This window comes from Heloderma suspectum, chromosome 7 (assembly GCF_057233095.1).
Source record: "Heloderma suspectum isolate Gila_16-S chromosome 7, 16-S_ref, whole genome shotgun sequence".
NCBI lineage: Eukaryota > Metazoa > Chordata > Lepidosauria > Squamata > Helodermatidae > Heloderma > Heloderma suspectum.
Genome location: NC_139464.1, coordinates 18,554,908 through 18,569,242, shown reverse-complemented (window position 1 = coordinate 18,569,242; position 14,335 = coordinate 18,554,908). Strand labels below are relative to the sequence as shown.

The window sequence follows — 14,335 nt, the reverse complement described above, 5'->3', positions numbered from 1 at the left end:
GTATCTCCACACTCCAGGTTTACTCCCTTAACTTGACTTACCCATGTCTTTCCTGGCTTAGCATCCTCCCTGTATGCATTTGGCTTACTCAGATTTCCCTCCTACCCTCTCAACTTGTCCATCCTTCCTTTGACTTCCTTCCTCCACTGATTTTGCTATTATTCAAGAAATTCAAATCTTGGAAGAGAGCAGAAGGTTACATTCATCCTCTATTTGTTGTTCTAGCAGCATCAACAAAAAGCTTTTGCTGCTGAAAGCAAAACTCAAGGTGTAGACTTGAGGTTGGCCACTCAGCAAATACCGGAAGCATGGGAGTTTTGTCAGTCTCTTGATAGCTTTAGGCATGCCTGATTTCATCCATTCCAGAGGCTTAGAAGCTACCAGGAATCAACCAGTAACTTTCTTTTCCATACGTTTTCTAAGCATTTGTGTGCAACTGAGTTACTAAAGTGGTCAGTTGTTCTACTAAAACAGGCTTGTGTATAGCATTTGCTTACAAACATGATCCAGAAGAGTATGCATACTAAATTTATACATATTGCCAAGCCCTTTCATTCTTTTTCAGCACTGCACGCCTGAGAAAGTGTTGTTGAAAGTAGGGAAAATGTTAAGGTGGAAGACATTTTGCATGATCTGTTGAGAATCCTCTGACAGAATTTTACAATATAGTAGATTTTTTAATATCTGCACAGTTCATTTTGCGACAACATGTGAGTGGTTTGCTTGCTGAGATATTGGAGAAGTAACATACACAGCCTTTATTAAAGAACAGCTAAGGATGCTTTTTAATAGTACTCTGCATACACAGCAGGTTCTATTGTTATTGCATATTCTATTTTCAGGACTGCAGCAACTATGACATCTGAAGAAAAGAAAGACCGGCCGGTAAACATGATAAGTGAAGCTGCACACTATAACTTGACATCAGATTATGCTGCACATCCAATGAGTCCTCTGGGCAGAGTAAGTTATTATATCTAACATACATTATTTATTACTACAAAACTATTCAGCTACTCAGTGCAATATGGCACTGAGACACAATTACATAGACATTTTGAGGCAATCCGTCTCATTTTAGAAATAAACCAAGCTTATATGCCTGCTTTTAAGGCACTTCTGTTTTTTTAAAAATGCCGTTTTTAAAGGTAAAAATCCCCTCAAGGCAGTTTCCAAAATAAAATACAAATAACAATGAACTTAAGACCTTAATAGAAACCAGTGGTAATAACAACTAACTTCTGAAACATCTGCCCAGAAAAATACTAAATACAGCTAAATCTAACAGTAGCCCAGTAAAACTATTCCTATAAACAAAAAGCCACAGAGAACAAGTGAGTCTTTAAGACTTGACTACGCTAAAGCCTTTGATTGTGTGGATCACAACAAACCCTGGCAAATTCTTAAAGAGATGGGAGTACCAGACCACCTTACCTGTCTCCTCAGAAACCTGTATGAGGGTCAAGAAGCAACGGTAAGAACCAGACATGGAACAACCAATTGGTTCAAAATTGGGAAAGGAGTACGACAAGGCTGCGTATTGTCACCCTGCTTATTTAACTTATATGCAGAGTACTTCATGAGAAACGCCGGATTGGATGAATCACAGGTTGGAATTAAGATTGCCAGGAGAATTATCAACAACCTCACATACGCAGACGATACCACCCTAATGGCAGAAAGCGAAGAGGATCTCAAGAGCCTCTTGTTGAGGGTGAAAGAGGAGAGTGCAAAAGCTGGTTTGAAACTCAACATTAAAAAAACAAAGATCGTGGCATCTGGCCCCATCACTTCCTGGTGTATAGAAGGGGAAGAAATGGAAGCAGTGACAGATTTTATTTTCTTGGGCTCCAAGATCACCGCAGACGGTGACTGTAGCCATGAAATTAAAAGACACTTGCTCCTTGGGAGGAATGCTATGGCAAACCTAGACAGCATAGTAAAAAGCAGAAACATCACCTTGCCGACAAAGGTCCGTATAATCAAAGCTATGGTTTTTCCAATAGTAACGTATGGCTGTGAGAGCTGGACTATAAGGAAGGCTGAGCGCCGAAGAATTGATGCTTTCGAACTGTGGTGCTGGAGAAGACTCTTACAAGTCCCCTGGACTGCAAGGAGGTCAGATCAGTCCATCCTAAAGGAAATCAACCCTGAGTGCTCATTGGAAGGACAGATACTGAAGCTGAAGCTCAAATATTGTGGCCACCTAATGCGAAGAGAAAAGTCACTGGAAAAGACCCTGATGTTGGGAAAGATTGAAGGCAAAAGGAGAAGGGGACGGCAGAGGATGAGATGACTAGATAGCATCATCGATGCAATGAATATGAACTTGAGCACGCTCCTGGAGAGAGCGGAGGACAGGAAGGCCTGGTGTGTTATGGTCCATGGGGTCACGAAGTGTCGGACACGACTGAATGACTGAACAACAACAAAAGCCTGTAATTATAGATCTGCCAGATCCCATTGTAGTGCATTCCACAAACTTAAGGCCATTGCCTTGTGCCCATCAGCCTAGTTGTTCTTACTGATGTGCATGTGAGAAAGGCCTCAGTTGCTGATTGTAAGGTGCCAGCAGGCTGATATGGGCAGGCTGATATGGGTGACAGCAGTCTTTCAAGTAGTGGCCTCCAACCATTTAAGGCTTGAAGGGCACAATCCTATGTAAGTTTAGACAGAAAAAGTCCTACAACCCCCAGCATTCCCCAGCTAGCATCTCTGGCTTGGGAATGCTGGGAGTTGTAGTATTTTTTTCTGTCTAAACCTGCATAGGATTGCTTCCGAAAGCACTTTAAATTCAGCTTGGAAGCGATCTGGATCTGACTGCCTGGTTTCCATCAATATCCAGGCACCAGTTGAAATTTCCGAACAGTCTTTAAAGGCACCCCCACATAGAGCACATTACAATCATCCAATTTGGACATCACTAGTGCATGGATAACCAAGGCAAGATCAAACTTCTTCAGATAGGTGTACCAGCCTAAGCTGGAAAAAATCACTCCTGGCCACTGCTACCACATGAGCTTACACAGTTAGCTCAGGGTCCAGGAGAATTCTCAGACTGTATACTGGACTTTTGGGGGAATGCAGCCCCATTTAAAGCCAGATGTACACTTTACCCGGAGTGGACAATTGCCCTACCCACAGTACCTCCATCTTGGCTGGATTAAATCTGTTTGTTCACCCTCGTCCACCCCAACACATCCTCCAGACACTGGTTCAAGAGTTCTACAGTGTTCCCAAGAGAAGTAGATGGAAACAAGAGGTAGTGCTCAGTATCATCCGCATACTGATGACACCTCAGCCCAAACCAGCAGCAGTTTCATGTAGATGACTTCTGGCAGTGGTTTTATGTAGCTCTTTAAAATGCATTAGGGACTTGTGGCACCCTGTAGACCAATGTCTATGGGGTGGAAGGGAAGTCCCACAGCACCGACTTCTGAGACTGCTCCTCAAGGAACCACTTTTAACACCATACATCCTAAGCCCAACCCAGATAAGCAATCCAGAAGGATACCATGATTAATGGTTTGAAAGCTGCCAAGAGGTCCAGGAAAACCAGCAGGGTTATGCTTTTTTTGTCCATTCCTTGGAAGTGAAATAGAAATGTCTGAAAGTGTTATTCATTTTGTCACCTGAGCTGGCAGGACAACTTCTCCGTTAAAAAATATTACTTAGAATAATGGGGCTTGAAAGAACCTGAATAGTTTGTCTAGCCCTCTGCCCTAAGGCAGGGTCCTTTACACAGGATCAAAGTGCATCAACATTATTTATCAATCCTCTCCGCTTATCACATCTCAGCCTACATAAATCCATATTGATTTGTGCTACAAGCAAAGAGCAGGGTTCAGTAAGGTGCCTGCCCCATTCATGAAGGAGCTCAGTGACCTTGTTCCTCAAAGTAGGAATGCATGCCACATGCTACAGGTAAAAACATAAACATGGATTTCAGTTTTACATATTTGTCAACAAAGGGAATAGTTGTACAGAACTTCTGAAGTAAGGGTCTACAAATTGTGGCAGGGCTTGGTAGTTAAGTGATAGCTTCTACGAGCCAGCTACAAAGTTCAGTCCCACCATGATAGTTCAGCAATATTGTATGTGTTTGCTAACATAAATATTGTCTGATGAAGTTCTACAACTCCAGCTTTGTGCAGGTTGAAATCTTTAATGTTAACCTATTTATTCCATAGCTTTTGATAGGGTTTTCTCACCCCTTTCAAACTCTTAAAACTGTTGGCAGGTAAACTCCTTCATTTAGGACCCTCAGAATGGGGATTTGTTTCATCCTTTAACAACCTGCATCACACATGATCTGATGCTAACACAAGCAGCTACCACTTTGCTCTTAATGCATAGTGAGAAATCCAATATTTGGCAAGATGCAAATCTTATTTACATGAATTGTCAGGGATTGTTAACACTTCCACAAGCCCTAAAAGTTTTATTTTAAAAAACAAAATAACTATCTGTGTAAAGGTCTCTGTTTAAAAGAGGGTGGTTGGGAGAAACCTGTTCTAAAAACACTGCCTAATTTCCAACTGTTCTGAAGTATATACATTTATTCTAAAACTGCAATCCTATGCATATTTCCTGGGGGTAAGCGCCACTGAACTCAGTGGTGCTTATTTCTGAGTAAACATGGATATAGTTTCAACTTGTGAAATACTTTTAGTACTTGAATAATGAAGGTTCTTCTTCAGTCAGCTGAAGTGCAAAGTTTAGAAATGTAAATGGTCTTGCAAAGGAGCATTTAAACTACTAGGCTTTAGTAGGAGCCCCATCAAAGAAGGACGTATCCAGCTTCTGCTTGATTCCCCCCACCCCACTCTCTCATTTCTGTTTCTTTATTTTTGGTATTCAGGCTCTTGGAGTTTAAGCTAGTAGCCTGAAATGTTAGAACTGAGTGAAACTGAAAGAGAGGATCAAGTGCCACCCTCCATTTCCCCCAGCCTTGTTGTTAAACCAGAATCATACATTCTTTCCCAGTTTGTCCCTGCCTCCACTTCCTTCCCCTGTTGTTTTTCATTTGTCAAATTTTAGACTGTAAGCTTTTTGGGGTAGTGCCATGCACACAGATGGAGTTATAAAAAAGACAACTGTAGATGCTGCAGGTAGTGTGTTGAGTGGGAAATTTGACACTCCAGCTCACTTAGGTTTTACACCTATTGCAATGCAGGGCTAGAGCTTCTTTGCATCCAGACTTTAATGTAGACATCTGGGCAATCTCTGTCTTGGGAAGCTTCTTCCCTCACATTACAGTCTAATGACATGGGAGAGTCACTTTCGTTGCTGAAAATGTCCACATGAGAATGATTAATACTTTTATTTAGCTTACAGAAAAGCACATGCGCTGCTGAGTTGCTTCGCACATGCAACTGTTTCTGAGCTAGATTAGAGTGTTAATTGTTCCCATATGATAGTTTGGCACAAATGAGTAACTCTCATAAGTATTCTAAGTCTTTCAACACCCACTTCTGGAGATAGCCAAAGTCTGTGTGGCTGCATGCTTTTATATCATTTTTCCAGTTGCCGCAGCTACTACAGAATGGAGGAAGACAGAGGATTGTGGCTTCCTTTCTTGGAAAGTCATAATGTGTCTCAAGCTCACTGCTATCCTGTATTCTTCTGTTGCTTTAGAAGCTCTCTGGTGACACATCTGATTGATTAGACAGGCTTAATTCATTTGAAAATGTATGCAGGGGGAGAGAGGAAGAGTGGGATTTAGAACCTTCATTGTTCTTGTTAGGAACACAATTAAGACTCACTTTCTAACTTTTGCAGATAAGTATGTATTTATGCCTTTCACAGCTGAGGAAATCATTTAGTGGCATTTTTATTCCATGTGTGCCATGAAAATACATAAAGCTGCATTCCTCCTATGACCGCCCATCAAAATAAGGAGTGCATATTACCCCCCACCCCCAATTATCTTGAATTCTCTGAATATAATGAAGTAGGGAAGGTGCACCTTCTCCCATATGTTCCTGCCTGACTGTTAAGATCATCTTTGGAGGGACTTCTCCGGGTGCCGCTGTTCACAATGGTGTGACCGGTGGATACCAGGGCAAGATCCTTCTCTGTGGTGGCCCCCTATCTGTGCAAATCCCTTCCCAGGGAGATCTGCTTGGTGTCTTCATTGCATACATTTAGATGCCAGGATTAGACCTTCCTCTTCCAGCAAGCATTTAATGTTTAATTTACTGTCTAATATCAGCTTTACTGCTGGCTCTTTAATATTTTGAATGTTTTTAATATCATATTTTGGGGGGCAAACTCTTTACAGCTGTGTTTCCCAATAGTCTCAAGAAGGCTTGGACCAATGATTCATAGCCTGTTCTTCTGATTCCTGATGGTAAACTGTAGTTGAGCTCAAAACTTTTTTTCTGTTTGAAAAAGAGCTACATTAATGATTATTGAAACCTTGCACCCTTGTGGTTGTTTACCAATAAACTTTAGTCTAATTAGTATTTTCACCTTGCCTACTTTCATGATGAGTGTCTGGTCCCATAACAGCAACAACATACGGTCAAGTAGGTCAAGCATAAAATGCAACCTAGATTTAAAGTGCAACCAAGTGGGAATAGTTTTCATTAGTTCATCGGAGTCTAAATCTCCTCCTGTTGATGAGAGATGGCAACAGTAGTAATTAAACAAAGGCTAAAGGGGGAGGGGATGCTATAACATATAGTCTTACAGCACTGACTGTATTAGCTTCCATATGGTATTAGTTGGAATGGTTTATGAAGATGGTATCTAGGGAAATTATTGTGACCACTCCACAAGAATGTGTTCATATGAAATACAGCAAGATTAGGAGATGGGGTAGTATCCTATTGTTCCCATATGCTTGAGGGACCCACTGCTGCTTCTAAAAATAACCTGAAATGAGGGGAAACACATGTTTCCAGAACTGGGCAGGTCAGCATAACTTGCAGAAATGAGCCCTGCTGACCTGTCCCATTCCAGAAATGAGTGCTTCCACTTATTTAGGGTTATTTTTAGAAGTGCCAAAGCCCCACTGCATGAGTGGTGGGTCCTGCGAGCGCAACAGAACCAGTGGAAGCAGAGCAGCCCTATTGGATGCAATCTCTGCAAAGGCTAAGAAGCTTGTCTCTAGATCTTCAGAGACAAAAAGTGTATCATGTTTATAGTGTATCTGTATGCCCCATGTTATGCATTCAGGCAGGGGTTGTGCTGAAATAGGGTGGTGGAGATGTGGAGCAAGCCCCTCCGCTCTAATATGAACTGGGCCCTCTTCATGAGCATCCATTTCATCTGATCTTCCCCCCACTCTGAAGGCTATCTATGTGGTGGAGGAGTTGAGCTCATGCTGTTTCAGTGCCACCCCTGGTTAAATGTATGAATTGGGATGATGTCTCTGATAACTCTTTGTGAAGGATGTCTTAGTGATAATTTTGCTTACAAGCCTCATCCCCATCCTAGTCAGCTGTGTTGTAAATGGCCTCAGTTTGGAGCCCATTGCCAGTACTGGCTTCTTTCTCCTAGCCTGACTTAAGCCAAGCATCTAGGATGGGAAATCCTTTCTCATCTGCAACAGTTTTCATTCAGTAATTCTCTTTTGTCCATCCGTGTGCCCTGTTGTTCAGTCGTTCAGTCGTGTCCGACTCTTCGTGACCCCATGGACCATAGCACTCCAGGCCTTCCTGTCCTGCGCTCTCTCCCGGAGCGTGCTCAAGTTCATATTCATTGCATCGGCGATGCTATCTATTTATTTATTTATTTATTTATTTATTTATTTATTTATTGCATTTATACCCCGCCTTTCTCCCTCTCGCAAGGAACTCAAGGCGGCTTACATTATCCTCCTCCTCACCGTTGTATCCTCACAACAACAACCCTGTGAGGTAGGTTGGGCTGAGAGTCTGTGACTGGCCCAAAGTCACCCAGTGAGCTTCCATGGCCAAGTGGGGACTAGAACCCGGATCTCCCGGCTCCCAGTCCGTCACTCTCACCACTACACTACACTGGCTCACTAGCCATCTATCTAGCCATTATCTAGCCATCTCATCCTCTGCCGTCCCCTTCTCCTTTTGCCTTCACTCTTTCCCAGCATCAGGGTCTTTTCCAGGGAGTTTTCTCTTCGCATTAGGTGGCCAAAATATTTAAGCTTCAGTTTAAGTATCTGTCCTTCCAATGAGCACTCAGGGTTGATTTCCTTTAGGATGGACTGATTTGACCTCCTTGCAGTCCAGGGGACTCGTAAGAGTCTTCTCCAGCACCACAGTTCGAAAGCATCAATTCTTTGGTGCTCAGCCTTCTTTATAGTCCAGCTCTCACAGCCATACATTACTACTGGGAAAACCATAGCTTTGATTAGACGGACCTTTGTCGGCAAGGTGATATCTCTGCTTCTTACTATGCTGTCTAGGTTTGCCATAGCTTTCCTCCCAAGGAGCAAGCGTCTTTTAATTTCATGGCTACAGTCACCGTCTGCGGTGATCTTGGAGCCCAGAAAGTAAAATCTGTCGCTGCTTCCATTCCTTCCCTTCTATATGCCAGGAAGTGATAGGGCCGGATGCCATGATCTTAGTTTTTTTAATGTTGAGTTTCAAACCAGCTTTTGCACTCTCCTCTTTCACCCTCAACAACAGGCTCTTGAGATCCTCTTTGCTTTCTGCCATTAGGGTGGTATCGTCTGCATATCTGAGGTTGTTGATAGTTCTCCCGGCAATCTTAATTCCGACCTGTGATTCATCCAACCTGGCGTTTCTCATGAAGTACTCTGCATATAAGTTAAATAAGCAGGGTGACAATATGCAGCCTTGTCATACTCCTTTCCCAATTTTGAACCAATCGGTTGTTCCATGTCTGGTTCTTACTGTTGCTTCTTCACCCTCGTACAGGTTTCTCAGGAGACAGGTAAGGTGGTCTGGTACTCCCATCTCTTTAAGAATTTGCCACAGTTTGTTGTGATCCACACAATCAAAGGCTTTAGCCTAGTCAATGAAGCAGAAATAGACGTTTTTCTGGAATTCTCTTGCTTTTTCCATGATGCATCGAATGTTGGCGATTTGATCTCTAGTTCCTCTGCCTCTTCGAAACCCAGCTTGTACTTCCGGTAGTTCTCGGTTCGCATACTGCGGAAGCCTAGCTTGTAGGATTTTGAGCATCACCTTGCTGGCATGTGAAATGAGCGCAATTGTGCGGTAGTTTGAACACTCTTTGGCGTTGCCCTTCTTTGGAATTGGAATGTAAACTGACCTTTTCCAGTCTTGCGGCCATTGCTGAGTGTTCCAAATTTGTTGGCATATTGAATGCAGCACTTTAACAGCATCATCTTTTAGGATTTTAAATAGCTCAGCTGGAATACTGTCATCTCCACTAGCTTTGTTGTTAGTAATGCTTCCTGAGGCCCACTTGACTTCACTCTCGAGGATGTCCGGCTCAAGTTCAGTGACCGCACTATCATGGCTATCAGGGACATTCAGATAGTCCCTGACCACACCCCAAAGCTACCCACTTGATGCCTTTGTAGGTCAACTGATGTGGTCACGTGATGCACCTCTGCCACTTGACCACATGCTGAATCACCTGATAGTCCTCTGGGTTAAGCTGTCCACATGGCTGCATCACACCTTTTATTGGCAGGGTGGCTTCAATGGCCTCTCCCAGAGTAGAGTCACTAGTGTAGGGAGCAACTGAATATTTTGGTAATTTTGTACATAAACAGAATAGAAACAAGAAGAAAATATTAAAAGGTGTTACAGAAAATTAGTTTTACTCTAAGAATTGAACTGACATGTTTCAAGCTTTGCAGGTGTTGTTAAAATATTATTTTCTCTTTTATTCAACTCTGTCAAGAAAGAGTAGATTTTATTTTCTGTCTCTCTAAATTTTAGAGCAGTACCTAAATTGTATGTAATAGTTCAGTAAACCTACAGTATACTATTTATAGAGGAAGTAAGTTGAAAAAGTAAAACCTCTTGGAGTTGGAAAAAGGGGAAATGCTTTTTAAAACAGCTGTAAAGCTCACAGTGCATAGGACTCCTTTTTAAAAGTCTAGTCTTCTCCAGCATCTTAGGATATCTTTCTCTCTCTCCTTGTCATAAATTGGTAGAACCTTTTTGTTTCTGGATAAAGGATACTTACCTGTACAGAGTAACAGGATATAATGGGTAGAGCTTACTGGGCAGAAAACATCCTGGACATTTTTATGAAACTTGTTGTCACGTTTCCTACACCACAACAGAAGACTTATTTGCCCCAGATTTAATTTTAAGCTTTGCTTTAACGTCTCCATGGTTGAATGTCCACACATTCCTGATACATCAAGGGATAAAACAAAAGAAACCATGAGGAAATACAGTGAAAAATGTGAATATGCTTTGCAGAAAATTTTGGCAGGCTGTGGGTATTTTTTTAGGGATCACTATCGGTTTCATATAACCTCCAATGAGAAGATTTTAAACCATGGAAAAATCTTCATATGCAACCACATAATTGTTTGCAGATTCAGAAATCCATCACTGTGTTGGTTCATATTGCAGAAAAACCATCTTCTGAGGAAAAATAGCTTAAACCAAAATGCATATTTTGTGGGTGTTAAATTTAGCACATGAAGTACAAGCCACCTTTTAACTTCGGAATGATATGAACTCTCCTTAGAACACCAAGTACTCTAATAGTATTTATTGGAAAAATAAAAGAGCTAAATACAGTGTATGCAATTTAGCTTTAAGTAAGAGACTGGTCAGAAAACCCTGGACCGGTTTGCATGTCACAATAAGCCACTGTGGGTTCATTATCCTGCAGGGCTCTGAGATGTATGTCAGCCACCATTTTGAATATGCAAGCCACGGCGTGGGTCATGTGAACCCAGGTGTCATGGTGGGTTTGCATGACATGACAAGCTGTGGTGCAACCCCGCCGTGACTTGTACATTCAAAATGGCAGTTGGCGCACATCTCGGAGCCCTGCAGGTTAATTAACCCATGGTGGCTTATTGTGACGTGCAAACCGACACAATGCCTATACTATTTCAGGCTTTTGGAATTCACATTGGTTGGTGTGAGTGCTAGGATTTGTGTGATACAACATAATAGGTTGATGAGTTCCTTGAATGGTTGTGAAGAAAACTGAAGAAAATTGACCGTGCATTGATTAATTAACCATAATGGATATTCACAATTGTTGATAAGATGTGCAGTGACTATAAAGATCCACATATTGTTCCTTGTACAAAAGTGAACAAATGCATATTCAAAGCCCTCCAACAGATGTTTGATTGTCATGATTATTTATTATTTATTCCTTGATTTTTAGCTGCCTTTGCTATCTCTGGTGTATTAGAAAGACAGTGGAGTGTCACCATTGCTCTTGTACCCTATCCCACTTAATGAGCGGGCTTGTTTGGTCACATTGCCTTTATTTTAAGACATGCTGCAAGACATTGCCAATCAACACTAATGGACCATATGGCACAGAAATATCCACAACAGTTATAAAAATTAATGGAGCTTGATTGTTCAGAACTGAACAAAGTCTTCCAATAGAGTTATGAGAAGGCAAGATATAAAGAGCTGAGGTTATAAAGTAGTTCAAATGATGGCACTTAACACAAAGTCAGGCTATTAACAGGTTCTGGAATATGTGAAATAATTGTCAAGTTCTATCTTTAATGATCTTAATGAATTTTAACCAGCACTCCTAACTTTTTCAGAAGTTGGCACTTTGAAGTAGAAAAAATTCTTAGATAAATATTTCTATTAAATTTCTAATTTGATATATATTTGATATATAATTTAGACTTCTTTGTGCCCGTTCAGATGTTTTCCTCTTTGCCAAACCCTGAATACTAGCCAGGAAGAGAATAGTGGTAGACCTCAAGCTCACTTAATTCTTCTCTACTCCTCTCAGTGGGTCAGTTCACATGTCATGGTGCCAGATCATGGGTTAATTAACCTATGATTTGCTGGGATGTGTATTGCGTGCGAGCCTCTTCTGTTTTCTATAAACAACTTCCAATCAGCTTGATTGAAGGTTGTGATTATGAACCCAGCGCATTCATCTAAACAACTCAGTGTGAACCTAATTGACCTATTTATTTATTATTTATTAATTAAATTTATTAATCGCCCATCTGGCTGGTCACCCAGCCACCTAGCAGTTAACCCAACAACAAACCATCAGTCTAGGGTCGCACATCACACTCATACCTTCCAATTAAGCTGATCGGAGGTTGCTTTCAGAAACCAGAAGCAGCTTGCAGGCAGCGCACATCCCTGTGAATCCTGGGTTAAATAACCCACAATTTGCCTCCATGACATGCAAATCGGACAAAGACAAGTGAGCGGTCAAATGGGAGATCCTACAGTTACTTGTACCCATCAAGTTTTCAGTTCTCACACTGAGAGGAGTGGGGAAGAGAGCAAGCTCAGAGCCCCATTCACAAAAATGCTTACTTCCATGCTTTTGAAAGTAAGGTATCAGAGTTTCCTTTTAAGCCTCTATTTTTAGATTGCTTCTGACACACAGTGCCAGTTAACATGGGCTGAAGGTTTTTTCCTTCCATGTTTTGAAGAACATTTAACTGTGGAACAAAAATTAAAGTGCCTTTTGAAACTTGTTTCTCTCTCTGTATATAAAAAAAATTGTCTACTTGCCAATGGGATCATGCTCTCCAGGTATTCCCTAGCAAAGATCTAATAAAATACAAATTCATTGTATCGCTTGTGTAGATAACAATACATTATGTACAGTTCTTTTTTTGCGAGGGCAACGTGAGAGATTGCACATGACCTTGTACATCTTCTCAAAGCATGGGCCTGTTGGTTTGTTACCTTCAATAGTACTACTGCATCCTAGCATGTTTTTGTCCTTTTTAATCAGTCTTAAAGAGCTACAAATGGCTACTATCACGTAAATACCAGAGTGAAACAGTCCTAACCCCTTATGAATTCTGCCATTCTGGTTTCTGTGGCACTCAAGACAGGGTAGAAGTGAATTTAGCAGATGGTCTTCCCTATGTTAGATTCTCATTGTAATTTGGCAAGGGTTGGACAAAAGCCTCCTGAGAGAGGGTGGCATGAGCACCACCCTCTTGAACTTGTAACATACACACAATAGAGTTGCTGTGCCTACTCAGAAAAATCCATGATTACAGCAGTTACAAAACTAGCCTAAGGGATTTGTGTGTGAGATAGAATCGCAACAATCAAGTTGAGACTTAAATCGCTTAGTGATTTTAGCCCATCCCTGTTGTGGGTTAGTTCCCTTACAAAAACCTGCTTTGATTTACTGGTGACATGTTTCTGCTTTGTTTTCAGTTCTCCTGTTAGAAACCTTAATACTTCGTGTGCTTCAGCCCTTTTAAAAAGTAGTGCTGTATTGGTGTAATATCCTATTAAGCCTCAATTTTAAATGTTTTCATCCAGATAGGTCTTGGGAGTTGTTTCTCTCCTGCAGAAAACTTCAAGAAATGCCAAAGCTAGCAAAACCTGCAAGGAAATTATTTATTTACCTAAAAAGAGAATAAAGCTCTGTCTTAAAAAATCCTATGGGGAGCATGTGATTGGGACCAACTGTCTCTCTCCGAGGACAGCTATGCTCTATGCATTTTCTACATGTAATAGGTACTGATGCTGCATTTTCTAATCTTTTTGATTCTGTTTTTAGACATCACGCTCTTCAAAGAAAGTTCATAATTTTGGGAAGAGGTCAAATTCAATAAAAAGGAATCCTAATGCACCTGTCGTTAGACGAGGCTGGCTTTATAAGCAGGTATTGTCTATCTTTGCTGCTGAATATTGTATATAAAACAATTACTTAATCTGAAATGCAGTGCTGAAATTATGAAAAATGAAAACCTTTCCTAAACACAGATTCCTGCTTTTATTATCTCTCAGTGTATGATGGGGAAGTACGTTGAGGGAAATCTGCTAATGACATGCCCAAGAGAATCCAGTACTTGCAAATTAGTGATTTTGCTTTCTGGGTCTCTTTCAGGAAATGGTTAGGCATAATGCTATAAGGACTTGCTATCCCTATCAGAGGGGACTGGATGGTGATCATTGTTTTGTAAAGCATTTTATTACTAGTGCAAAATGCCTGTGCATTTTGTTATATGTTTGCTACTTCATTTGGGTTTGATTTATCCTCCAAAGTGAGATGGATGTTTGGAGATTTTCTTCAAATCTTTCACGCTAGGGCACTGGCATTTTATACTAAGTCTTCCTTGTAAACAAATGCAGTATAAGTAGTTCTTGGTTTAATTTATCCTTTCATTTCGAAATACAAAAACCTAGAGCATAGTTCTTTTTTGTCCCCTCCCCCTCCATTTTGCCAGTGAAAAGAAATAGCTGATCTCCTAAAGTGA

At 41.1% G+C, this 14,335-nt stretch overlaps 1 protein-coding gene across 18 annotated transcripts in view; it reads left to right on the top strand.

Moving 5' to 3' along the window:
• Positions 1-14,335, top strand: part of PLEKHA5 (pleckstrin homology domain containing A5) — a 267,495-nt gene that overhangs the window by 148,514 nt on the left and 104,646 nt on the right. For 17 of the 18 annotated variants that reach the window (XM_084809202.1, XM_084809207.1, XM_084809201.1 and 14 more), the window contains 2 exons: positions 843-963; positions 13,636-13,740. In XM_084809202.1, the coding sequence (XP_084665328.1) occupies positions 843-963; positions 13,636-13,740 (226 nt within the window). Of the gene's footprint in view, positions 1-842; positions 964-12,941; positions 13,225-13,635; positions 13,741-14,335 lie in introns of those variants that run through there. The other variant, XM_084809213.1, reaches the window with a different exon arrangement.